The 27,657-nt window shown below is 44.8% G+C and overlaps 1 protein-coding gene across 1 annotated transcript in view; it reads left to right on the forward strand.

Annotated features, from left to right (window-relative positions):
* Positions 1-6,856: 6,856 nt before the first annotated feature.
* The window catches only part of PKHD1 (PKHD1 ciliary IPT domain containing fibrocystin/polyductin), a 160,917-nt gene continuing 140,116 nt past the window's right edge, over positions 6,857-27,657 (forward strand). Inside the window, exons 1-3 of the mRNA XM_084830328.1 lie at positions 6,857-6,932; positions 13,996-14,271; positions 18,446-18,551. Of these exons, the coding sequence (XP_084686454.1) occupies positions 13,996-14,271; positions 18,446-18,551 (382 nt within the window). The 5' untranslated portion in view covers positions 6,857-6,932. The remainder of the gene's footprint in view (positions 6,933-13,995; positions 14,272-18,445; positions 18,552-27,657) is intronic.

Consider the following 27,657-nt stretch of genomic DNA (forward strand, 5'->3'; position numbering starts at 1 on the left):
GCACAGAATGGGTGTAAGGACACCAGTTTGTAACCTATTTAGCCAATCAGAGAGCAAGGGTGCGTGTGTCAAAACGGCAAGTTGAGGTACATAGACTTAAAATTATAGAGAAACCAGGTCTATAGACTTAAAAATATAGAGTGACCAGGAATTTAGCAGACATGCCTTTAAAGCCCTTACGCAGGTGGACCTGTGCCCTTTGAAGTCCTGTTGGAGACCCCTGGGTTAACCCCTCCACTCCCCCAATGCCAGAGCCCCGATTCAAATCAGTGCCAATGGAAGCTTCCCTCCTGATACAAATAGCAACTGGGGGATGGGGGAGATGTTCACTGATACCCTGGCAGGAGGGAATGTGTTTAACTCCCCTCCCCTTTGGTCCTAAGGCTGTTCAGGCTCCTCAATGGCGGCTATTTATATTTTTTAAAACATGCAAATGTATTCACACAATTAATGTGACATCTAGTTTGTAGGGATGGCGGGGAATCCCGCCATGGACCCCAATGAGTCCATGGCGGAACGGAGAATCCCGCCACGGACCCCCGGAGTCCGTGGCAGAACGGAGCACTTACCTCCACCTCCCTCTGGAATCCTCAGGAGCCAGATCCTCCTTGCAGCCATAAAGGTCTTCGATTAAGGTAAATACAGCCGTAAATGGCTGCATTTAGCTTAAACTAAGACCTTTATGGCTGCAAATGTGTAAAGGAGACAGTCCCCCTCAGCCAGCAATACAGCAATGGCGGCTGTATTGCTGGCACTTTGGAGCTGGCCGGCGGCTCCGTGGAATCACCGCAGAGCAGAGCCAGCCAGCCAGGATTCCGGGGGGAGGAACTGATTGCCTCCCCCCCGCAGGCAGATTCCCCCTGGAGCAGCAGGTAGGGAATCCGCCCACCCCTACTAGTTTGGCTCTTTGGAAGCTGGGACATGAAGCACTGCCTCCCCTTCATGTCAAAAGAAAGGGAAGGAATATATGGAAGGTATTCTAGAGATATGCAGGGTCCAAGCCTTGAAGGCCTTTCTAGGTAATCACCAGCACTTTGAATTGGCCCTGTGTAAAGGAAGGCAAATAAATAACGTGATTCAAAGCTGAACCACTTCTAACGGAAAGCTGCCACCCCACTCTGCTACTAGCCTGAGACAGGGGAATCCCCAGACCTGCTTAACCTCCTTAATTCTGGTGAATCAGGGACGAAAAGAAACTGGTTCCCTCGAGTCCCCAGAGTCAAGGACAAAATAAAGTTAGTAGCACTAGCCTCAGAGTAACACTGGATTTAGCACTGACCCAAGCTGGAAAGAACACACAGCTTTAAGAGGTAGATAGCTTATTTACAAGAAGGGAAAGGGGTATTGGAAGTCCAAATTGGTACAAAACTGGAAGTTACAAAGCCAACTTGTTGCAAAACACATTAACTCAAGTACAATCAGTTGGAAACCCAAATACAGACTAAAAACAATAAAATACTTACTCTGAACCTGCCTAAGCTATGCCAGACATGACACCTCCTCCTGAGGCAGGATGAGAACAAAAGGCAAGTGGACATGGTGGCCCTCCCCAACTACACGCCCTAGCTATGCTAGTCTCTGGTGCTCCCCTGTCCCCTCCCCTCCCCTCCCCTCCAGAATGGAAGGTCGAAGGGAACGCTGACGCTTTTTCACACAGGCCTAGCTGAAAGCACTCTACTCCCTCCCACAGAGTAAGGCATTTTATGACCTTGAGGCTGGAGACAGCCAGAGCCATTCCTTCCAGATAAGCCAGACCCATCCTCCCTTCAGATGGTCAACTGTCTACATGCCAGCCAGCTCTCCCCTCTGGGCCTTTCTCAGGGCTAATCAACTCTAAAATGCTGCTACAAAAAGAAAGAAAGAAAAAGAAATGAAACCTAGTAAAGAAAATGGAGTCATTCTGGTTCTTTACAGCCTGGAAGCACCTGAGCAGCCAGTAGAGCTCGACAGAAGACTACTAATACAACTACTACTACCACCACTACTACCACCACTACTACTATGTTAAAAGGAGGGCCACAGCATTCTGCTCTAGCTTTCTAGGTTCTGAACTATCAGGTTTCATGAGAAACATGTATGGTCCAAACTTGAATTAAATGATCAATATCTGAGATCTGTGGGATTCTGGGTAATTTGTTTATATGCAAGAACAACAATCTTTCTATGTGGCCTGCATCTGGGGGGCTTCTCCATGACAACGGAAGGAGAAGTGAATGGAGGATTATCCAGATTTTCCTAGGAATCGGCTTTGGTGTGCTTTGGTCTGCACAGGGCTCCACGAGTGAGTGCACTGCACCAGCATAAATCGCTTCACAGAACATACTTATGTGGTGTGTGTGTGTGTGTGTGGAGTGAATGTCATCTGACTGGCAGGGGCTGCTCAACCAGTAAGAGGGGCTCTCCCCCTTTTCCTTTTATAAAATGCTGGGAGGTTTCCTCCTGCCTGTCGACAAAAGCACTCCCCCCCCCATTAATTACTTCCTTACAGCACAAAACATTACAGCAACACAGCTGTAGATCCTTCTTCCTCCATTAAAACTTCCAGTGCTGCAGTCAGGCAAGGCTCTGCTTTAACTACTCCATTACAGCTGGCAAAGCACTTCAGAGCCTTTAGGAGACTTAACCCTGTAAATACTTGAAGCATCCTGGCTCCACCCAGCCCTTTTTCTAATCCCCTTTCTCCTGAAGCTCCCAGCGCTGCAAAGGAGCAAAGCTGTGAATTAATTACTTCCAAAAAGAAAGCAAGTAAATATCAAAGACAAGCTTCACTGAACACAATGGGAGTTACTTTTGAGTACACACACATATGTTTGTGGTGGGAAAGACAGGGACGGGAAAGCAGCCCCCGTCTAACCCGATGCTGCACGTGATCGAAGGTGCGAATTAGTTACTTCTGAATGGCAATAAACCAAACAACAGAGAATCACAGCTTTGAGATAGCGCTTTATAGCCTTTTGGGAATTGGTTCTTTAAAATATGCTATTTCAATTGAGGGGAATCTCTGTAATTCTGAAGTGCACATTCAGGGGAGAAGCCTCATTGACCACAATGGGAATTACTTCTGAGAAGGCACTGGTTTGTGCTGGAAAACATGGGATGGGAAACACAGGAACAGGAAACACCCCTTGACTGGGGTCACGGTGCAAGGCACACCCCTGGGCAGGGCTGGCATAGCTGAGGTAAATGCAGAGGTTGGGACACACTACAACTATACTGGGGAGAACCCAACTTAAGCAAAATAATTGGACTTAGTCTTAGGAAATCCAGTTTTTCCACCAAAAGCTCCAGGGTGGCTGTGGGATGGCCACGACATCATGTGCCCTGAATGACCTTGAAATGGAGCCAGCTCACAGCATATCAACCGTGGAGACACCCCCCTGGTATTTCTTATTTGAGATGTGGAAGCTGCCTTTAAGTGTGATAACAAGATTCTTGTTTTTCAATTTCTCAGGAAACAGAGGGCTTCCTTTTGAGGTCTGGAATGGCTCAGACACCAATTGTACTGAAGCAGCTCCTAGGTACAGCTGGCAGCTTGTTCCTAATGCCAGCTCTCTGTCAGATTGTCTGTCTGGGAGCCAGCAGCTGTTCAGGTAATTAGTGATCTTTAAGGAGTCTCTGGTGAATACTAAAGCTAGTTACATTAATTCTCTGTGGTCCTTTTTTGCACGTTCTTGGGGCATATCTACAGTCCACAAACAAATCTGTTTTGGACTATAGATATGATACAGATATAAAGAATATCAGAATTGTAATTTGAGACTGCTGAGCTGCAGTTCACAGACTTCCTGGTGTCTGTGTGTTGGGGAATGACAATTAAACCTGTTTAAATCTGCAACATATATGCCTTTTATAGTAAAAGAGAGCCAAGAGCTTCGACTACTGGGCGGTATAGAAATGGAATGAATGAATGAATGAATAAAATAGTAAAATATTTCAGGTAAATACAAATCAGTGACTGAGCTGTTGAAAGTCATTCAAATGTGTTGTGTTTTCTGAGCACCTCTATACCTGCTGGCTGAATGATACCTTAAGACCTTAATGATACCTTAAGACCTATTCTTATTGAAGCAGAGTGGTTGCTGCTCCCCATGGCTCTATTATGCTTAAGTCTGGTAACACTGGAATGCGGAAGCTATGTGGGAGGTCCTGGATAATGGGGAAAGAACTGTACCAATGATATTGGTGTGGTTCTTCTCCCTCCCAAGTGGCTCCTTATTCCTACATTATTGGAGTGGCATGGAACGATGGAACCCCAAAGCAGTGACAGTGACCTCAATGGGACTTACTCCCAGGTACGTGTGTATAGGATTGCAGTCTAAATTAATCCACCCCCCACCCACCCCCGATCAGGAGTAGATTTAGCTCCCTGCGGATCTTTCTGTTCTCTATTTACACATGTGGAGCTGACTGTAGAAGCTGTTGGTTTCTGCTAGATCCATCTAGCTTATTTTGTGACACAAGAAAGCAGCTCTAGAAACTCAACTGCAGTTCTGAAAATTATGAGGGAAAGTTGCCTTCGGATAGATTCAGTCATATTCAAGGGGGGAAATACACATAGTCAACCACATTTTCTTCCTTTAAAGACTGTTGTCAAACTTCCATATTATAAGATCATTTCTGATACTTAAGTCAGTCAGGACCAGGAAGCTACATTACGGTTTATGTCATCAAAGCTACTTTCCATGCATAAGATTCTTATGGGGTGTGTCAGGAGCGCCCTAGCTGCCTCTTACAGTCTACTCCAATAGCCAACTCAAGACACAGACAAAAGGATTCTTTTCAAGGCTTTAATCCTTTTACAACTTAATGACTCACTCAGATGCTAATCGCCAGCAACTAAGCCAGGAACAGCACTGGGGAAAGATAGCAGAGTAGCCTAAGCTCCAGGTTAGGCAGTTGGTCCCTGTTTGAAGGAGAATCACAAGACAACCCTGAACTTATGGGCTAGGGAGAGATCCTCCCTCTTTCCCTTGGGTTCTTGGGACGCGACCGTTGCTTGTGCGCCAAATGAGCGCTACGCCTCCTTTCGGCGCCCTCCATCTGTTGTCGCTCCCTGCGTCGGCGCCGAGCGTCCAGCAAGCCCCTCTCCAGCGCTCTCTCGCTGCCAGGGTCACCATCTATCTCAGGAATGCTGGCAGGAGGAATCTCTGCCAGCTGCTGTGCTTGTGAGAGATAAGCGCGCTCCTCTCCCACAGATTGCTATTCCTCCTCAGAATCAGAACTGCTCTGGGGTTCTATTGGCTCAGTTTCCACCCTGACATCATCCCGGCTTCCATGAGGCCCCCCCTCGTGCTCCTCCCCTAGGGCCCCGGGTTTGTGGGGGTATAGCTGGTGGAAGCGCCTCAGCAGCAACGGAGCATGCACATTTTCCACGGTTTCCCAGGATCGCTCATCTGGCCTGTACCCCTTCCAGTCCACTAGATATTGCAGGCGGCCGCGAGAAAGGCAGGAGTCCAGAATCTCCGCGACCTCAAACTCCTCCTCCCCCTCCACCAGCACTGGCAGCGTGGGGGGAGCTGACTGAGCGATGAGGGTTTCCACCAGCTGTACCACCCACAACCCTGGGGCCCCAGAGGAGGAGCACAAGGGGGCGCCTCATGGGAGCGGGGTGATGTCAGGGTGGAAACTGAGCCGATAGAACCCCAGAGCAGTTCTGATTCTGAGGAGGAGACCCTGATGCAGCTGGGAGCTAACCAAGCCCCGCTGCCGCCGGAGGAACTAGAGCGGCGGAGCTCCGATGCTTTCGGTGTGGAAAGCTGGGACATTTTGCAAAACCTGCCGCGCTAAACCTGCAGCCTCCCCCTCCTCTCCTTCCTCCTCCTCCACCTCGTCCCCAGGCCTGACTAGGCTGCCCCCCAAGCCTGTTGGGGGTCTCCAGTGTGGGGGTTGGTTCCCCACCAGGTGGGTGCCTTCCACAACCCCCCCACCTTCCCATCTGCTATTCCATGTTCACCTCCACTCCTCCCAGTGGAGTAGGGTGGAGGCCCTAGCTTTAGTGGACTCTGGGGCTACAACCAGTTTCATGGATGAAACGTTTGCTCACCTCCACAAGATTCCTACCCTGCCTCTTCCTGCCCCCTTGGCAGTGGACACCATCAATGGGTGTCCTCTTTCTTTGGGCGCAGTGACCGAAGTGACTCACTCTGTGTGCCCTCCATCTGTCGTTGCTCTCTGCGCCGGCACCGAGCGTCCAGCAAGCCCCCCTCCAGCGCTCTCTCACTGCCAGGGTCACTATCTATCCCAGGAATGCTGGCAGGAGGAATTTCTGCCAGGTGCTGTGCCTGTGAGAGATGAGTGAGCTCCTCTCCCATGGATTGCTGTTCCTCCTCAGAATCAGAACTGCTCTGGGGTTCTATTGGCTCAGTTTCCATCCTGACAGGCTGCATGTTTGGATACAATACTAAAGAGCTGTGGGTAAATGTTGCAACTTCTATATTGTGCATTGATTTTTTTGGTATTGGTCAACTGTATTTTTCTTCTGATATGCAAATATGTTAAAAAAATCTATTGAGCCACATATTTTCAGAACACTATTTGTGCTTTAAAAAAAGGGCTTACTTTCATAGGTCACTTCTTGGGGCTTCTTCTGTAAGCTTACGTTTTATTCTAGAGCAAGATAGCAGATATGCCTTCATGACTCTGCAAACACTGCCCCTGTTGTCCATCATGACTCTTTAAAAAAGAGGAAGGTATTTTAAAATTCAAGTATGATTGCGTTGTTGTAATGGGAATTCATGTCACTCATCTTTCGTTCAGAAGGAGGAACCCCGTTATTTGTTTTGATGCTTTCATTTAATATTTTCGTTCTGCTACCCAGAGCCTGATTACGTGGGTTTTTTGTTGCACCAGAGAGAGATAATTACACATTATGGATCCAGGCAGATGGAAAGGCTTCTTTGTATCTAAACCTGTCAGAAGATCCAAGAAATAAGGTACTGATATATGGCAAATTACTGCAAGCAAATGTTGAAGTCCTAGGGCTGTGATCCTAATAATTGTCTGCCAGGAAGCCTTGCTAGGCCTGGGCCCATGGGGCTGCAGCCCTGGAACTATTTATCAGGGCCCCAGATCTTTCCCCCAGAGCTCTGAGTGTCCATTGGTGCCAGTGGAATGTTTTTTCGTTGATTTCATTGCCATGCAGGGGGCAATTTTCAAGGGGGATCACAGTTGGGGAGGGAATGGTTAGTGCTGCAACCGCTCTCCAATCTCCCCTGTATGTCAGTTAAGCTTAGAAAAAGCCTTCCACTGATGCCAGTGGAAGCTTTTTTTGTAAGCTTAATTGTGTGTGTGTGTGTGTGTGTGTGTGTGTGTGAAAGGACTCATGAAAAACTTACCAGCCGCTCTTTTTTTGTGCATTTTTTTCCACACTACTTCACAACCATTGCAAATTAATTATAACTGAAGAGAAATCCTACTGATTTAGGATGACCCGGGGTGTGTGCAAATTAATTAAAGGATTTATATTATTGGGTATGATTTGGATGGGAAATTAACTGGCTGGCTTGCCTTTGGTGAAAGCTACATAAACCCTAATAATTATTTCTAACCTTGTATAGACATAAATTAACATATGTAAATTTTCTGCAGATTTGTGTCCTATGGGCCTGGGCCCTAAACCTTTTAATGCCTAACACTGCCCCTGTTGTCCTTTGTGGCACATAACAATATATTAACCTTAAAAAAAAAAAAAAAAGAACACCCCTAACCAACATGTCATTAACCCCACATTTCAAACATAATCTCCATTCTTCACTTACATGTTCTCTTTTCAGTGTTACCAGAGATCAAATTAATTTAAAGTATAACGCGCAATACATGACACATTTGTATTATCTTCCCCAACATCTTTTAAACTTGATTTATTTAAAAAAATGTTTGATATTGTATCAATATCACGATATAAATATAGGACATTCCTTTTTATAGTCAACATATATTTGAACTGGGAAACATTTTTCAAAGAAATAATTACTGAAATTAGAGTGCAATGCTGCCATATTTTGCTTAGATATGTTTTCCATTACAAGGAATTCCCCCACTTTTGTAGTCCATTTGTTTTAATGGCCCCTTCCTTAGGCTTTACAAAAAGCTGCAGTTACCATACTGCATATAATGATTTAGCACTGAGACCTGTATGCTGAGTAGAGTAGAGACACACCCCACGCTGCTTTGTCTCAGTTCCTCTCTCTCTCTCCCCCCCCTCGCCCCCGGAATGTTCCTGTGACAGTCATTATGATCAGGCATTGAAGGGGAGATGCTGGTCCCTTTTGAGTCCCCTTGCTTCTGATCTTGAATATATCAGGATTCCAGGGATTTTTTTGTCCCCCTTTAATTACTTAAAATGTTGCAAGGAATTGGGAACAGATTTGGTGTATTCATGCTCTGGATTGGTTATGGATCCTTCTAAATATAGCCACTTAATTGCCTAACTCCATGGCCTGGTCTGTCATGGCTTAAAATATTTGAGGGATTCAAAATGTGTAAGAGCTGCTATATTTAGGTGTGCAGTTTATCATATGATATCTGCTTTTAAATATGTGGATGCCACAATGTGAGGAGCTCTCAGATACTCTACATGGTTGCATGCATGCACCCTTTGCTAATTTCACAAGTGGTTGCTACATAAATGATCATAAGGTCACAACTCAGTGATTCAAGAAGAGTCCTGAAGTTCAGTGGCAGCTATCTTATCTTGGGAGCATGTGCTCACCCTCCGGCTGTCTTCCTCTTTCCCCATGCTACATATCCTTGTTCTCGTTCTCCACAGGTTTCTCATGTGGAGTGTGATTTTTTTTTTCTGTGTGGGAATGAGTTCCCATGTGAGAGCAGAAATGGTACAGAGCAGACTATATATGAAGACTGTACTATCTCAGTAAAGTATGTTTGAATAGGCTCTAAAGCCTGGTAGGAATAGAAGACAAATTGGAAAGAAGAGGCAAATGTGCCTTAGCATCTTATCTGAGCTTCAAAACAGATTTATGATTTGCATGCAGGCATAAGCCCTATTCAGGCATTCAGCTGCTCACGTCACGTGTAGGGCTAAAGTGTGGAGGGGGATGTGGGCGTGCACATAAACCCCACCCCCAGGAGCCCCATGTGCCCAATACCCAGTTAGATCTTCGTATGTTGAGTGCAAAGGTCTGAAGAGGGCTGTGTAAGTGCATTCAGCTGAAAGCACTTACAGAGTTCCTGTGAACTCTGCTGAATCCCTCCACACTTTAGCCGTACATGTGGGGAGAGTGTAGAGGGAGACATAAACATTAGTATCTACAACTTCTTTTGAAAGGCTTTAATGGAAGGGGAGCAGCAACAACAGGTGACTGCCTGCAGAATAGGTATATCCTTTTTTTGCATGGGGGGCAGGGATGTCTGATTTAGTGGTCATTTTTAGTGGTGATGCTCTTTTGAGGGAGAGGTTTCTCTGCTTAATATGAATTGGGTAGAATGTTACTAATGCTTGATGTTTATATAGTTTTTGGTTTATTTTTTAGTTTTCAAAGTGCATTCATTACCTCAGTAATCCTTAAACAGTTCTCTAGGGCAGGCCAGTGTCATTATTCCCCCTATTGTGGGTGGGGTGGGATGGGTGAGCTGGACCTGAAGGAACGGCAGCTTGCCTAATTTCCATTACTGAGTTGAGATTTAAACCAGGAACCTTCTTGCCTCGCATGCTATAATTACTACACTACATGAAGTGTGGGACTGTCACTTCAGTGGTCAATCCAGCCTTATTAGCCAAATGTTTTTGAATCAGTTGCTGACTACAAAGGTCATAGATGATGAGAACTGATTTTTAAATGGCTTTAGCTTAGTGGGAAAAACAGGTACATTCTAAATAGCTTCTTTGCCACATACAAGAAAACTGCACTTCCTTATTTGTATTTCCTTCTCAAGTGCAACCTCCAATAACTTGTCCCTAAGTGTCCAATGGAATTCCACACGCATGTTTCAAAAGATCCAGCTTTATTAGTATTTTAAGATGTTCCTTTGTGGGGAAAAGGAAACACACCTTGGATGCAACAACCCTTTCTTTACCAAATGATGGTGAATCTCTTCTCCAGTTTCATGATGTTTTCATTTAAGTGACTGGCAATTTGTATTCATCTCTTGTTACCAAGGAAAGACGTTTTCTCTCATAGGGTAGGTTCAGTGAAGTGATGGCTCTTTACTTCCAGCTGATTGTCTTGCCCAGTGAGCATGCAGTGAATCAAATACATTTCTTCAGTCATTGATAAAACTAATTCCATTGGTTCACCAAAATTGCTTCCATTCAGGATTGGTGTGGGTGCAGGTGGTCTCATCAAAGGTAAAGTAGAAAGTCTCTTGGATCTTTAAAGCAGGCCTGTGGGTCATATTCCTCTCCCTTCTCCCCTGTTTTTCCTGAGACCTGCAGGTTGTTTTCCAGAGAAGAGTGAGGGATGTTCCTCTAGCTTAACGGCTTTTGCAAATAGGGGTGGCTGAATGCCTACTACGTTTCTTTGGTGTCACTGTTTGCTGGTTTGATTGGTTATCAGCGGAGAGGTCTTCCTGTGGCTCCATCTCTTTGGTCTTTGTGTTGCCAGGGTTGGTGAAGCGGACAGAGTGTTTCTTTGTCTGCCTTTCCTCCGATGCTGCTTTCGGTATGGAAGTGTTTGCCAAACTGTAGAAAATTTCATCATCGGAAGAACGTGTTTTCCTTTTGGCTTTTTTCTCAACAGAAGTACTGGCACGCTTAGTACGTTTCTTACTAGCCCTCTTCTTTAGTTTGGCTTGCAGAATACGTGAGCGAACACGAGTGTACTCTTTCTTCTTCCTTGGTCTACCTACCCCCGAGGTCTTCCTGTGATAGGCTTTGCTCCTATAGGAGCTCATGGTATGCTTTGCCTTCTGGGATGAAAGCACGTTGTCTTTCATCTGTCTGTCAAAATACCGGGACATGGGCAGGCGCCTCCTTTGATGGCGACTCCTTGCAAATCTTGTTCTGCGTTTTGTTCTCACCTTTCGTCTTCGCCTAGAATGTAACTTACTTCGTCTGCTGAGGATCTTTCGGGATCTCCTCTGCCACCTCCTTCTCCTCTGGAAGTAGGCCTTCCTACCTCTTTGGGCAGCAGCCATGACGTTGCTGTTTTTTTCCTCTCCTGTTCAGTTCAACTGCCCTGCCGCAAATGATAGTGATTTCACTCTGGCTGTGCTCTTATATAGTAGAAAGCATTCAAATGAGGGACTAGCTCTGAGTGCTGTGATTGGCTGTGTGGAACAATAGCCCAGAGAGGTACCTAATAATGCTTGATTGTGAGACATTCACTTCAGTATGAAATGGTGGTGGTAGTGAGGTCCCACCACCTAGTTCAGTGTTGCAAGAGGAAAAAAAACACCCCAAATTACTTGGTTATAACTGAATTAAAAATGAGTTCGTTAATGACTGGAATTCTGGCTATCTTTTAATCAGCCATTCTTTAGGGTCCAAATGCAGTATGTTGTAAAAGTACAGCCTTTGTTGGTGCCATTTTTGATCCCAAAGATGCTGATTGATACTTCGTTTGGTATCTCAGCCAATTTTGCATTTGTTATATCTCTTTGTTGAACTGAGAAAGACATAACTGAGACTGTACAGTCTCTGCTTGTTGTATGAATGAGAAAGTTTATAAAACAACCACTTGCATTTTGTAATGACATTGATCTTTTAGCATATGTGGTATGCAAAAATGTACGGGTAGTACCTACATAAGGAGAGCGCTGTGGGTTCTCTTTATATAGGTCTATCTAGTCCAGCATTCTGTTCCCACAGCGATCAGGAGTAGTAGCCACTGATAGCCTTATGCTCTGAATTTGTTCAATCCCCTTTTAGGGCCATCCAAGTTGGTGGCCATCCCTACATCTTGTGGTAGTGAATTACATAGTTTAACTATGCGCTGTGAAGAAGTACTTCCTGTTATCTGTCCTGAATCTCCTGCTATTTAGCTTCATGGGATGACCGTGAGTGTTAGTATTATGAAGGTGGGGGGGCAGGGCGGGATTGTCCCTATCCACTTTCTCTATACCATGCATAATTTTATACTCTATCATGTCCTTGCCCTCTTACTTGCCTATACTAAAGAGTCCCAAACGTCGCAACCTTTCATCACCAGAAAGTTGCTCAGGCCACTTGATCATTTGGTTGCCCTTTTTTGCTCCTTTTCCAGCTCTACACTATCCTTTTTGAGGTAGCAAAACTACATACAGTATTCCAAGTGTGGTCACACCATAGATTTGTATAAAGGCATTATTTATTACTCAATTTCAATGTATTATATTGCTTGTGATATTTATGACATTCAGCTTATGGTATTTATGATAATGTCGTAACACCAATTATGATTTTATGATATTGGCAGTTTTGTTTTTTATTTCATTCCTAATGATTCCAACATGGACTTCGCCTTTTTTACATCAGCCACACAGTGGGTGTGTTCGCATGACACATCAGCCAACCAAGAGAGCAATCCTATGGCCCGCTAGACAGTGTCTAGAGGGCCACAGGATATGATCTATTCTGGGAACTGACCTCTGAGCCCACACTCCAAGGTCAGTTCCCAGAGAACTGACCTCCCCTCTCATCCGCACTGCCTCCGAGGCAGCATGGAGACACCCCATCCTCTGCGCTCAGAAGACGAATGTGGAGCAACTGAAAAGGGGCGGAGCTGTGGGTGTTCTGGGGCAGGGAGAACAGAGCTGCACGTACGACACATCCTATGTGTCGTAGGGCAGCTTCCTGTCCTGGCTGGCCCCCCTGCCACTAGACAGCTGAAAACGGCTGTCTAGCGAAAAAGAGCAAGGCAGGAGAGGCGCAGAGGGAATGATCCCCATGTGCTTCTCCTGCCTTACTTTGGATAGGCGGTCGTCTCTGAGGTCAGAGGCGGCTGCCTGTCTACTTAGGGTTACGCCCCAAGGGTGATAAGCTACACGCCGTTGGTTGTTTAGTGAACAACCAACAGTGCATAGTTAGTGCGCCAGCCAGATGAGCAGGCACACCACCAACAGTGTTGGTTGTCCCTCCCCCTTGGTCTTCCAGCTGGCTCCACCCGACATCCCAGGGGACTTAGCAGCAGAACCTGTTCTGTCTGCCACCAAGTCCCCTGTCCCTGCTCTGTTCCCAGCTAGAGCCCCCTTTTTTCCCCTAGCCTAATTTCTGTGAAAAAATGGGGCTAGGAAATTTTTTTCACACTTCCCCATGTCCAGGGAATGTGTGCTAATGTCCCCCTTATTTTTCTTCTTCGATGTATTGCTGTCGTGCAGTTGTCCTCCACAAGCCCCAAGACCTCTTTCCTGGGCAAGACGCTACCAGCTCAGACCCCATCAGTGTATATGTTTTGTATATGAAGTTAAGTATTTTTTGTCCCAATGTGCATCACTTTACACTTACATACCTTGAGCTACATTGGCCATTTTAATGCCCATTCACGTAGTTTGGAGAAATAGTGCTAAAATAGCTCTTATTTCTAATCCAGTGTTCCCTGATTTTTGTGCTTACAAGACTGACTCCTGGTCCCTGTTGGACAACAGAATGCTGCTGACCTAAATGGGCCATTACTCTAAGCCAGCATGTGTTACTTCTTATGCTTTGAAAGTTCTTATGGATAATTTGTGCAATTCCTCATAGCTGGAAGCTATGTTGCTTCCTCAGAAACGACATATGGTTAGACTCAATATCCTGCTGGCATAAGTTCACTACTGTGATGGGATTTCTCCCTCTCTCTTCCCCCTGCAGCTCTCACGCCACCTGAAAATCTGCTCTGGAGGGTTTCCCAACCCTCTGAAGCAGCTTTTATGGGTGAGTGGGGGCTGCAGGAATCCCCCACCTCCTAGTCCCACTGATGGAACTGCTCATGTCAGCGGAAAGGCAGCATTGGGGTTTGACCCATAATCTACTTCTGAGTCATTCAGAAGCTGTTGCTATATAAATAGAAGTCTGTATTGTAGCCAAACACACACCTTTCTACTCTAATCATGTTACTACTTTCACTTATTTGAAAACAGATGAAAGTTGCATCTATTCCTGCTGGCGGTTCTGAATGGTTACTGCATTGGGAGGAGAAATGGAATCGCCCGCAGAAGCCAAAATCTGAGGAATTTGAGCTTACTAGTGGTGCAATGGACTATTTGGAAGCAGTACATCATCAGAAGTCCCCAAGCAGCGGAATGAGAATTGGGGTGCAGGTGCCCAATATGTGGCTGAACCCAGATGTGGTGAATACCTATCAGAGAGAGAAGTACCAAATACACACCAGTGTGCTCAGGCTACCAGAGATACAGGTTAGTTTCATAGTTCTCATCAGTGTCTCAAATTCTTAAGAGGTGCTGACTGAGGATGATGGGAATTGTAGTCAGCACATCCGGAGGGCACCAGGTTATGGAAGGCTGTTATAGTAGCTTTCTTTACAACGGTTGTCTAGTAGATGAATGGGAAAGCCCATCAACCAATTAGTGTATTTTCTTCAAATACACCTGCTAGTTCCACTTTTTGCCTACAAAATCAGGCCAAATTGTATTCATTTATTATTTTGTTTATTCCATTTGTATCCCGGCATTCCAACAAGTGGTGCTCAAGGATGCTTACTCCACCCTTGCACCTCCATGCATTTGGCAAAGTAGGTCCTAGGCTACAAAAGTTTCTGCCATAACAAATTTGTTTGTTTTTTAAGGTGCCACAATTAATTATTTCCCTTAAGGCTATATGATGTGTAGCCTAAGGTTGTGCAGAAAGCCCAATATGTTCGCATCCACAACCACATATGAAAGGTGAAGGCTGGCACTTCCCCCCTACTCTGGTATTCTGTTGCCAACTTGCTCTTCTTCTTCCCTCTTTTTTGACATTCTCCTTCTCCTAATTCTAGGATCAAAATGTAGTTTCAGATTACAGGGTGTAGGGTGGAGTTCAAACACAATTCTTGACACTTGGGTTCCCAAACCATGAAATTTTAGCTCCTGGAACCAGAACACCATTTTGGGGGACCAAGATATTGGAATGTATCCATAAATTCTGTCAAAATATAATTTGCGTAGCCTATCGCGTGAAAACAGGGACGCAAATGGTGTAGTGGACGCCATTTGTGTCCGGAGTTAGCACAGCAATACGGCACAGCAGTGGCGGCCGGCCATATCACCAGCGCTGCAGAGCTGGTGGCCGGCTCCGCAGCATCACCACATGGAGGAGCCGGCCTGGATGGATTCCGGGGGGAGGGATGGATCACCTCTCCACCCGTGGACCCCCCCGCGGAACGGGGTAAGTGATCCGCCCATCCCTACCTCTGACAATTCATTGTTGTAACCCAGGCATCTTAGGATAAAAATCTGGGCAACAAAAATGTATAGAATTTGCTTGTCTTTTGAAAAAGCTTGGCTTCCAACCTAATGAGAACTGTAATTTAACATATAGATTAAAATAGGATACTGATTGTCTAGACCCATTTCAGTCTGGGTTCTGGCCCAGTTGTGGAATAGAATCAGCCTTGGTTGCCTGGATGGATAACCTTTATCAGGAGAGGGACAGAGGGAGTGTGGACTCTGTTACTATTACATGATTTCACAGTGGGTTTTGATACCACTGATCATAGTTTTCTCCTGTATCACCTCTGTGGATTGGGGTCACAGTTTTGCTGTGGTTCCTCTCCTATTTGCAGGGCAGGTTCCAGAGAATAGTGTTGGGGGGCTGTATTTTGGCCCCCTAGTGGTCTTGCTGTGGGGTACCTCAAGGTACTGTCTTGTCTCCAGTGCTATTTAAAATCTAAATGACGATGCAGGGTATGGTCATTAGGGGATTTGGGGCAAGGTGCCATCAGCATGCTGATGACACCCAACTCTGTTTCTCCACTACTTCTGAAACAGGAGAGGCTATACACAACTGGATTGGTGCTTGAACTCACTGATGGGCTGGATGAGGACCAATAAGCTGAATCCCAATAAGACTGAGCTGCTGTGGGTGAATGGTTCAGTGCTGCCATGGTTTAAGCATTTATTAAAAATGTATTTGTTTGGTTTGGCTTTTCCCCTGCTATGAGCTGTCTTCATATCAACCACATGACATGAGTGTGTGTTTCTGTGTGTTTTTTGTTTGTTTTGTTTGTTTTTGTTCTTTTGTAAACTGCTTCAGGATATGTTTCAAATGAGAAGCAGTATACAAATATTGCTAATAAATAATAAATAAATAGATTCAAGCATAGCTGCAACCATGAAACAATGATGTATACTCAATACCCAAGAAATGGAAGTTATATGCACAGTTCCTTCTTCCAGTTTCTCCTTTCCTTCTCTTATGGGTATTATTTATTTGTTTGTTTGTTTATTTCATTTCTATACCGCCTAATAGCTGAAGCTCTCTGGGTGGTTCACAAAAATTAAAACCAAATGGCACATGAAAAAACAATTTAAAATATATAGAACATTAAAACCACAATATAACAATACAACCACAATAAAACCTAGCAGCAGTGCAGGAGTTTAAAATACAGATTTAAAACAGCAAAGCTAAAAGTCTAGAAAGCCAAAATGCTAAAATGCCTGGGAAAATAAAAAGGTCTCACCTGGTGCCGAAAGGAATACAATGTAGGCGCCAGGCAAACCTCAGTAGGGAGCTTATTCCACAGCCGGGGTGCCACAGCAGAAAAAGCCCTCCTATTAGTAGCCACCCGCCTCACTTCCTTTGGCAGAGGCTCATGGAGAAGGGCCGCTGAGGAGGATCTTAAGGTCCGGGCAGGCACATATGGGAGGAGGCGATCCTTCAGATAACCTGGCCCCAAGCCATTAAGGGCTTTGAATGTTAATACCAGCACTTTGAATTGGGCCCGGAAATGGACTGGCAGTAGGTGCAGCTGAAAAAGTACTGGTGTAATATGAGCTCGCAGGGCAGTCCCTGTTAACAATCTTGCTGCCCTATTTTGGACCAGCTGAAGGTTCCAGAGCGTTTTCAAAGGCAGCCCCACATATAACGCATTGCAGTAATCTAGATGAGAAGTTATCAGAGCATGGATAATTGTAGCTAGGCTATCTCCGTCCCGATAAGTGCGTAGTTGGTATACCAGCCTAAGCTGATAAAAGGTGCTCTGTGCCACTGAGTTCACCTGTGCCTCAAGTGGCAGTTCTGGATCCAAGAGCACCCCTAAACTATAAACGTGATCCTCTAGGGGGAGTGCAACCCCCTCCAGAACAGGTTGAATATCACCTAACCGGGCAGACGAACCACCCACTGACAGTACCTCCGTCTTGTCTGGATTGAGTTTCAGTTTAGTGGCCCTCCATTACCATGCCCAGGAACTGATTCAGAACAGCCACTGCCTCACCTGGTTTTGATGAGAAAGTGAGGTAGAGCTGGGTGTCATCCGCATATTGATGGCACCTCAGCCCACACCTCTGGATAACCTCCCCCAGCGGTTTCATGTAGATGTTAAACAGCATAGGGGATAAAATAGAGCCCTGTGGGACCCCATGGCACAATTGCCATGGCACAGAGCAATAATCCCCCAGCACCACCTTCTGGAATTGGCCATCCAAGTAGGAGCGGAACCACTGCAGTGCAGTGCCTCCAACTCCCAACCCAGACAGCCTATCCAGAAGGATACCATGGTCGATGGTATCAAAAGCCGCTGAGAGGTCCAGGAGAATCAACAAAGTCGCACTCCCCCTGACCCTCTCCCGGCAGAGGTCATCCCACAGGGCGATCAAGGCAGTTTCCGTTCCAAAACCAGGCCTGAAGCCTGACTGAAATGGATCTAGATAATCCGTTTCATTCAACAGTGCCTGGAGCTGTCCTACCACCACCCGCTCAAGCACCTTGCCCAGGAAGGGGATGTTGGCCACTGGCCTATAATTGTTAACATCCTCTGGGTCCAGGTTAGGCTTTTTCAGGAGTGGTTTAGTTACTGCCTCTTTTAAAGAGGCCAGCACCATTCCCTCTCTCAAGAAGGAATTTACAACCTCTTGGACCCAGGGTAGACTGGGATAATTATCCCTGTAAAGAGAAATAAATGGTAAGGTGCTTAAATATTAGCCTTTTGCTGTGGAATTGGCATTCTTCATTGTCCCTTGATTTTACAGAGAATCCAGATGATATCATTATCAAATTATTGCATTCTAGTGTTATCTCTGTCCTTTTGCGTATTTTTTCCCCTTATCCACCTTGTGGCAACTTTTGTTTTAAGATGCACTTGCAGTTTCAGCCTGTCCAGTGTGCACTGGCAAAGTGTTAGAGGTTTTTAACAGTTATCTAACTCTTTACTCATTTGTCATGGTCCCATTCCAGATTGCTTCCCCACTTGGAGTAGCTATTTTTATTTTGCCTTGCCTCTTGAGGCAGCTGACAACATTTTAAATCAATAAAGAAAACAACTGTCTGTATTGGTTTTAATTGGTCTCTGTTTTTCAAACGGATAAACTAATAAATAAAATAATCAAGAATTGCCTGATTGTGTAATAACTATTTTTTATTTTCTAGGTTGTGGTCAGAGTGAGTGACATTCAAACAAACTGTTCTGGTTCATGTACATTTCAGTATGTCTGGAAACAGACCCCTTTAGTCAGTAATGTTGAGTATTCTACAGGTAATGCTATACTTATTTATTTATTTATTTATTTATTTCATTTCTATACCACCCAATAGCCGAAGCTCTCTGGGCGGTTCACAAAAATTAAATCCAAGCAACACACAATAAAACAATTTAAAATATACAGAACATTAAAACCACAATATAACAATACAACCACAATAAAACCTAGCAGCAGTGCAGGAGTTTAAAATACAGATTTAAAACAGCAAAGCTAAAAATTAGAAAGCTAAAATGCTAAAATGCCTGGGAAAATAAAAAGGTCTTCACCTGGCACCGAAAAGAATACAATGTAGGCGCCAGGCGAACCTCACTAGGGAGCTCATTCCAGAGCCGGGGTGCCACAGCAGAAAAACCCTCCTCCTAGTAGCCACCCGCCTCACTTCCTTTGGCAGAGGCTCACGGAGAAGGGCCGCTGATGATGATCTTAAGGTCCGGGCAGGCACATATGGGAGGAGGCGATCCTTCAGGTAACCTGGCCCCAAGCCGTTAAGGGCTTTGAACGTTAACACCAGCACTTTGAATCGGGCCCGGAAATGGACTGGCAGCCAGTGCAGTTGGAAAAGTACTGGCGTAATATGAGCTCACAGGCCAGTCCCTGTTAACAATCTTGCTGCCCTATTTTGGACCAGCTGAAGTTTCCGGACTGTTTTCAAAGGCAGCCCCATGTAAAACGCATTGCAGTAATCCAGATGAGAAGTTATCAGAGCATGGATAACTGTAGCAAGGCTATCTCTGTCCAGATAAGGGCGTAGTTGGTATACCAGCCTAAGCTGATAAAAGGTGCTCTGTGCCACTGAGTTCACCTGTGCCTCAAGTGACAGTTCTGGATCCAAGAGCACCCCCAAACTACGAACCTGATCCTTTAGGGGGAGTGCAACCCCCTCCAGAACAGGTTGAATATCACTTCTTCAAGTATACTTCTTCAAATACAAATCTTCACGGCCATAAGTGTCTAAAGAATTTTTTCCAGGTTGGTGGACACACACGCACACACACACACACACACACTTCTGGTAGATCCGGTGACTGAATGGCAGCAAGGTAGACCTGGGAGGGGTGAGGAGGATCTTCATGACAACAAAATGAGAAGCCTGTTGGGAGTATTATCCAGATTTTTATGGAATCGGCTTTGGTCTGTCAGGGACACATGAAGCAAGAAAAGCCAAGTGTACCATACCTTAAAAATCCTCTTTTCACGGATCACACAGTCCTTGAAAGCAACATCCTTCTGGGTTGGGTGCAGGGAGTAGAACTGAATGTCATCAACCTGGCAGGGGTTGTTTAACCAATGAGAGAGGCTTGTTTCCCACCCCTGTCCAGGCTCTCCCCCTGCTACTACATTATTATGAATGGAGGGTAACTAATTCACAATTCTGAAGGCTAGAAATAGCACTCAAAAGGCAGGCTATATACTTGCTCTCCATGAGAGGACCCCACCAGCACAAATATAAGCCCCATTCCAGCAAACAGTCGGGGAGTTCTAGCTCCAACCCCCCTTTCTCCTTCCCTGGGTACTTCTTCCTGCTCACAAAGACAGGCTTCTCTGCTCCCATGATCCCGAGACCGCAGTAGATCACTACTGCAATAAAGCCCTTATGCACATTTGTTTAATGCACCCCCCAAGAGGAGAAGAGGGGAAAATGGGGGGATGGGGGGGGAAATGCTCACTTTTCCATGAAGAAGCTAAAATCCCCAATTATCCAGGGCATCATCTGAAGACTCCCCATGAGAGCAACTGACCACCCCAATTTTGCCCCATTCCAGCAAACTGCCATGGAGTTATAGCTTCCAACCCCCCTTTGTCCTTCTCTGGCCACTTCTCCCTGCTCACAATGACAAGCTTCTCTGCTCCCATGATCCCGAGAAGTTGGTAGATCACTACTGTGATAAAGCCCTAATGCACATTTCTCTAATGTTTCCCAACCCATTTTTACTACAAACATCACAGAGAAACTTAAGAAACGCAAACATCAGAGAAGTGCATAATCACGGAGGCTAGTTAGTCCCACTGGCGAAAAGGAATCGAGGTGTGATTCTGAAGGCTCGAAAGACCACTGTAGTGCTTTGATGCGTTGGAAAGGCAGGGTAGTTAATCTAGTTACCTAGGTTACTGAGGTCATGGCCAGGTGAAAGACGCACCCCTAGGAATGCCCCTATCATACCAAATTTAAAGTGGAGGGATGGAAACACAGTAGCTAAACCACAATGGAGCTGAATTAAAGAAAAACAACAGAGTAAAAGTACTCTGCAAAAAATGCGGCTTCCCCACAGGTAAACTCTAGGGTGGCTGTGGACTGGCCACAACGTCATGTGCTGCAAAGGACCTCAAAAGTGTCCCAGTCCACAGTAAATTACCCGTGAAGACAGGCCCTTGGCCTCTGAAAACTGTGTATACCAGTTTTCCTGCTCCATTGTTTTTCAGTGGATAGACCTGCTGTCCATCAATGGGTAGACATTCACACGTTTTTCCACCAGCAGCTTTCCCTGGCTCCCTTCACTCTCACCAGCCCTTAATTAATTGCACCGCTACTACAATCAACTTCACAGCCCACTGTATTTTGCTAAAAACAACAATATGCCATGAGACTGAATAACAACACTAAACTACACTGTAGGGTTGTCATTCAGTACCCTAACATGCCGCTCCCCAAGCAAAATGGATATAACAACAGCGGGCTACCTTGAAGGCTGGCTTTGCAGGCTTTTTCAGCCATGGTGCTCCCTGTTGCTGCCTCCACACAACCCTCCCTCTCTCCCTGCTGGTGCACCAGCAGGGAGAGAGGGAGGGTTGCATGGTTGCGGTGGTGGCAACAGGATGGGAGGGGAGCACCATGGCGCTCATAGCCCACCCTGCCGCTGCCATGCAAAGGCAGAAAATCCTCTCTGTGGACTGAGTCGTGCCAACTGGTGGATGTCAGGCTGGAGTCTGGGGGGCAGAAGCGGTGAAACTTGCCAACCTCTACCCCACAAATGGATTCATCCGACATCCCTACTCCTTCCACATGTCTCTCAAAGTCTTCTTACCGATCTCTGGTTATTTCTACTCCCCTTCTTCTTTCGCACTGAACTTATGCCCTGTCCTCAAGTGCCAGTTTCTTTCATCCCTCCCTTCTGCTGATTTTACATTCACTTCCTCCTATAACAGCTTCAGTTTTTAATCCCCTTCCTCTTTATGCCCAGATGATGATTAATAGTAATAATAAAAACAACAACAACAACACATATTAGCCTTGCTTTCTAACTAACTCCCGCTGCCACACCTGCCTATGCCTTGTGCATGGTGCAGCCATGGCATGGGGGAGTCAAGGAAAGAGGCACTGGGCAGTCTGCAGATTTGAGACCTACCTGAAGGTTGGCAGAGACCCACTGTTTGAGAAACACTGGCATAGAGTATGTACCTCAAGTAGCAAAGGATTTAAATCAGGGGTGCACAGCATGTGATCTTGGTTTGGGGACACAGTTCCGTGCACATACACAAATACACATACACACTCCAGCTAGGCTAGTACAGATTGCTTTTTCCTCACTGCTAGCAGCAACAAGGAAAGAGTGATCTGTGTGAGGATCTCTGGGGGACTTGAGTGGAGAGTACAGTCAGGGGGGAATCATAGAACAGTAGGGTTGGAAGGGGCCTACAAGGCCATCAAGTCCAACCCCCTGCTCAGTGCAGGAATCCAAGTCACAGCATCCCTAACAGATGGCTGTCCAGCCTCGTCTTGAAGGCCTCCAGAGAGCCCACAGTAAAATAAATCAGTGTGAAACTGATTGCATTGCTGCCCAATAAAGGGATAGCTCACTATGTTTCTGTTTTTTCAGAGGACTTAACCTTATTAATTCCAATCAAAAGTTCCAAGCATCTGTTCATCTCCCAGGTTTCCATCATTAGACCCCTCCCTGCTTCTTTTGCCTTCCAGCCTTTGGAACTGGAAGGACAGCAGTTGAGGTAAATATGTGCAAACACCGCCCTTGAAAAGCTTCACCTCTATGTATTTATAGGATGTGCTTATAGAAGTGAGAGTGATTCACCTAACAATCTCTAAAGCAGTAGGTGCAATAGAAGTCAATCTAGGTATAATCCTCAGGAAGATGCCACTTTCTCTACTGGCACTGATTGCAAATCCATAGGGTATCACCAATAATGTAACTCTATACATTCCAACTGGTAACAAATTCATCTGGCAAACAGCACCAGTGCGACTTGAACTCAGGACTTCACAGAGTGTCTGATTCACCTCTATGAGCAATGATTTATTGTCTGCAGCAAGGCCAATTCCTGTGACGTGAATTAGTATGTGAACTCTGTCAACTGAAAGGATAAGTTCCAAGTTAAACCAAGAAAATCTAATATCAACAACATATTACTTGACGGCTCACAGTGGAATGTCTGAAATGTCTCCCACAGAGGTGAAAAGTCAGTTTCTGATGTTTGATTTGAGAGATGCTTCATTTACAAATCCATATAATGATTAAATGGTAAGTATACATGTGTGAATGTACTCTTAGGGCATTTTCAAACCACATACTTTGTACTTTAGAACAATACCAGAGTATAAAATGGAAGCAAGCAATGTCAAAAGTACACACACTATTTTTGGTGCTTGTTTTAACAGGGGACCAGCCCTATCCTAATCACAGAACACATATTTTAAAGAACAAATACTGAAAAAATAAAATACCTGCCTGTGAATGGCAAATATGCTGCAGCATATTTGTATTTCCTAGTTGTGGTATCTTAAAGGTACAAAAATATCTCATTTGGAAGTTGCCTAAGTAACCCTAAATGATCTTATTTAATAGTCGTTTTCAAAAGGCAAGGATTTAAATCAGGGGTGCACAACTAAGCCTATAATGCAGCCCCCATGGGTACACAGACCCCACCACCATCAACAAACTCTGGGGGAAAGCGACCATGTTATACCTGAGTTCTTGGTTCTAAAGGATGCAAAAGCCAAGTGTAACCAAATGCGTACCCTGGATTTTAGGAAAGCCGATTATAATAAACTTGGAACAATGATAAGTAAGTCCCATGGTAAGCGACTCTAATGAGAACAGGAGTCCAAGATGGGTGGGAGTTTTTTTAAAAAGGAAATTCTCAAGGCACAATTACAAACAATTCCAACAAGAAAAAAGGTGGAAGACAAGACAACAGAAGAAGCCAATGTGGCTTCACAACAAGCCACATTGACCTGAAAACAAGCCACAGATGACCTGAAAACAAAACACACACACACACACATATAGGAAGTGGAAGGAAGGACAAGCAACAAAGGAAGAGTACAGGCAGGTAGCACAGAATTGCAGGGATGGCGTGGGGAAGGCTAAAGCTGAGAATGAGCTGAGGTTAGCAAGGGATGCTAAAAGCAACAAAAAAGCTTTCTTCAGATACGTGCATAGTAAAAGACAGAGGAAAGAAATGGTGGTTCAGCTGTTAAATAAGGATGGCAAAATGATAACAGATGACAAAGAAAAGGCAGAAGTGCTCAATTCCTACTTTGGCTCAGTCTTCTCCCAAAAGAGGGTCTATGACCCCCTGGCAAAGGCGAAGTACAGGCTGAAGGAGCAGGATTGCAGCTTAAGATTGATAGGCATATGGTCAAGGAACACCTAATTACTTTGCATGAGTTCAGATCTCCAGGGCCAGATGAACTGCATCCTAGAGTAATAAAGGAACTGGCAGAAGAGCTCTCAGAACCACTGTCTATTATCTTTGACAAATCACAGAGGATGGGCGAAGTGCTAGATGACTGAAGGGCTAATGTTGTCCCTATCTTCAAAAAGGGCAAAAAGGAGGAACCTGGGAACTACAGACCAGTCAGTCCGACATCAATCCCTGGAAAAATTCTGGAACAGATAATAAAGCAATCCATCTGTAAGCACCTTGAAAACAATGCAGTGTTTCCTCGAGTCCAACATGGATTTGTCAAGAACAAATCCTGCCAGACGAATCTGATCTCATTTTTGGATCAGACAACCTCCCTTGTGGACTGTGGGAATGCTGTGGACATAATATACCTTGATTTCAGCAAAGGTTTTGACAAAGTGCCCCATGATATCCTGATGAGCAAACTAGCTCAAAGTGGGCTAGATGAAACAATGATCAGGTGGATCCACAGTTCGCTACGGAATGGGACTCAAAGAGTGCTTATCAATGGGATCTTCTCAAACTGGAGAGAGGTAATGAGTGGGGTACCACAGGGCTCAGTCCTGGGCCCAGGGCTCTTCAACATTTTTATTAATGACTCGGAGGAGGTGGTGCAGGGAATGCTGATCAAATTTGCAGATGACACAAAATTGGGTGGGGTAGCTAATACTTTGGAAGACAGAAACAACATTCAAAGTGATCTTGATAGACTGGAGTGCTGGGCAGAAAACAACAGAATGACATTTAATAGGGATAAATGCCAAGTCCTGCACCTAGGAAAAAGAAACCAAATGCACAGTTACAAGATGGGGGATACGTGGCTCAACCACACTACAAGCAAGAAGGATCTTGGAATTATTGTCGATCACAAGCTGAATATGAGCCAACAATGTGATGTGGCTGTAAAAAAGGCAAATGCTATTTTGGGCTGCATTAATAGAAGCATAGCTTCCAAATCCCGGGAAGTACTAGTTCCCCTCTACTCAGCAATGGTTAGGCCTCATCTGGAGTACTGTGTCCAGTTCTGGGCACTGCACTTTAAGAAGGATGCAGACAAGCTGGAGAGGGTTCAGAGGAGGGCAATGAAGATGATCAGGAAAAAAAGCCCTACGAGGAGAGTCTGAGAGAACTGGGCATGTTTAGCCTTGAGAAGAGAACACTGAGGGGAGATATGATAGCGCTCTTCAAGTACTTGAAAGGTTGTCACAGAGAGGAAGGCCAGGATCGCTTCTTGACCATCCCAGAGTTCAGGACACGGAATAATGGGCTCAAGTAACAGGAAGCCAGATTCTGGCTGAACATCAGGAAAAACCTCCTGACTGTTAGAGCAATACGACAATGGAACCAATGACCTAGGGAGGTGGCCACACCGGAGGCATTCAAGATGAGGCTGGACAGCCATCTGTCAGGGATGCCCTGACTTGGATTCCTGCGTTGAGCAGGGAGTTGGACTCGATGGTCTTGTAGGCCCCTTCCAACCCTACTATTCTATGATTCTATGATTGTGAATTCTAACAGAACTTTAGGAGAAATGAAACAAATGAGGCTGCAGTAAGATTCCTAACAGTGATTTTCTTTTTGATAAGATAAATCTATTGTATATTTTGAAAAATACATGGTTTTAGTGTATTCTAATCAAACCATTATGAAGTGCTTAATACCATGTTTGCAGGGTTATTTTAATCTGCAGGTTTCAAAGCCACCCTTAGTAGATAAAGGTACAAATATTCCCATTTTTAAAATGTGAAAATGACAAGTGCATTGTGGTGAAAACAACTCACTCAGGTTCTTCTCATAGACTAATAAGATAAGCTGAAAGTACAATTTTAGGGCTGTTTCAGACAGCTGTTGGCTGTTGGCGGGTCTTCACCCAAGGGGATCACATAGAGGCACCACATGGAGTCTACACATGCAGTATGGTGAAAAGATTATGCAAAAGCCCAGCATGGAGGCAAATAGAATTTGGTCTAAGCAAGTGCATATGATGATAAATACACAGTTGACGGTATGTCCCCCCCCCCCCCCGAGTGAAACCAGTAATCCAGTATGTCATAGAGATTTTTAAAATGGAACCATGTTGGGGTTCGTTCCTAGGTAAATACCAGCAGTGCATCATACATGTTTATGTAGGACACCCAAGTATCACAGATAGATTTATATGTGTGGCTGTGCTTTGGATTGACAGGAGGGGAATTCTGGAAGATATATTGGACAGATCACATTTGTAATCGCATGAGAGAGATAAGGAAGTCCTATGACCTACAGTTTAATCCAGCCTTTTTCTTTTAGTCTCCCCTGACTCTCCAATCACCCTCCCATTCTAGCTATGTTTAGATTCATATTCTAAAAGGAATAATCTAAACATTCACAACCTTTATAATTTGTGCTGGTTTATTGAACTGAAACCTTCAATTAAAAATGTAAGTTATACTTAGCTGAAGGTATGTTTTGGAATTAATAAGGTTAAGTACGCACGTCCTCTGAAAAAACAGAAACTTAGTGAGCTATCCCTTTATTGGGCAGCAATGCAATCAGTTTCACACTGATTTATTTTACTGTAAATCACTAGCGACATCACTGAAGTTAAATGAATTACTTTGTCATAATTGGCATAGGTAGAAGGTACCTTATTTCCAAGAGGAGAGAGAGGTATAGCAGAGCTTCTTGAAAAATTCACCAGGCATTATTACTAAATAGTACTTGCAGAAAAGATAGCCAATCCCATCTTGAATGTAGCCATATTAATCTGAAAAAGTCTCATCTTTTTCTCTGTAATGGATATTGTGTCAGGTGTATCAAGGAACTGGGACCAATAATAACAAGAATTGTTAATGTACTGTATATATGCAAAATCCATGTTGCTGTAATACCTTTATTAGGTCATCCGAAAGATCACAAAACAATTGTGCAAGCTTTCAAGATCTTAGGATATTACAGCAACATTGACTTCGGATATTTTCTTATGGTCAATGCAGTTTTGTTGTTGTTGTTGTTCAGTCGTGTCCGACTCTTCGTGACCCCATGGACCATAGCACGCCAGGCCTTCCTGTCCTGCGCTCTCTCCTGGAGCGTGCTCAAGTTCATATTCATTGCAGTCAATGCAGTTACCATTGCTTTTTAAAACATAAATGGATGCTAAAAATAACCAAAGCTTCCCTTGTAACAGAGCAGTAAAGTTGCTGCTATTATAATATGCAGGGTCTGCACGGAAAGAAGACCTGTATATTGCAGAAAATCTCTGTGTGAGCTCTGCACATAGAAACAAATTCCCCCACTTCATGGTGTTCCTGCTAGTAGAAACCAGACTGCCCACTTTAACAACATAAGAAGAGCCATGCTGGATCACACTAAAGGCCTACCCAGTCTAGCAGTCCATTTCCAGTAGCCAACCAAATTCTTAGGGGAAGCTCATAGTAGGAAATGAGTGCAATAGCACCCTCCTCCTTGTGTTCCCTAGCA

This window comes from Heloderma suspectum, chromosome 1 (genome assembly GCF_057233095.1).
Source record: "Heloderma suspectum isolate Gila_16-S chromosome 1, 16-S_ref, whole genome shotgun sequence".
In the NCBI taxonomy this organism is placed as follows: Eukaryota; Metazoa; Chordata; class Lepidosauria; order Squamata; family Helodermatidae; genus Heloderma; species Heloderma suspectum.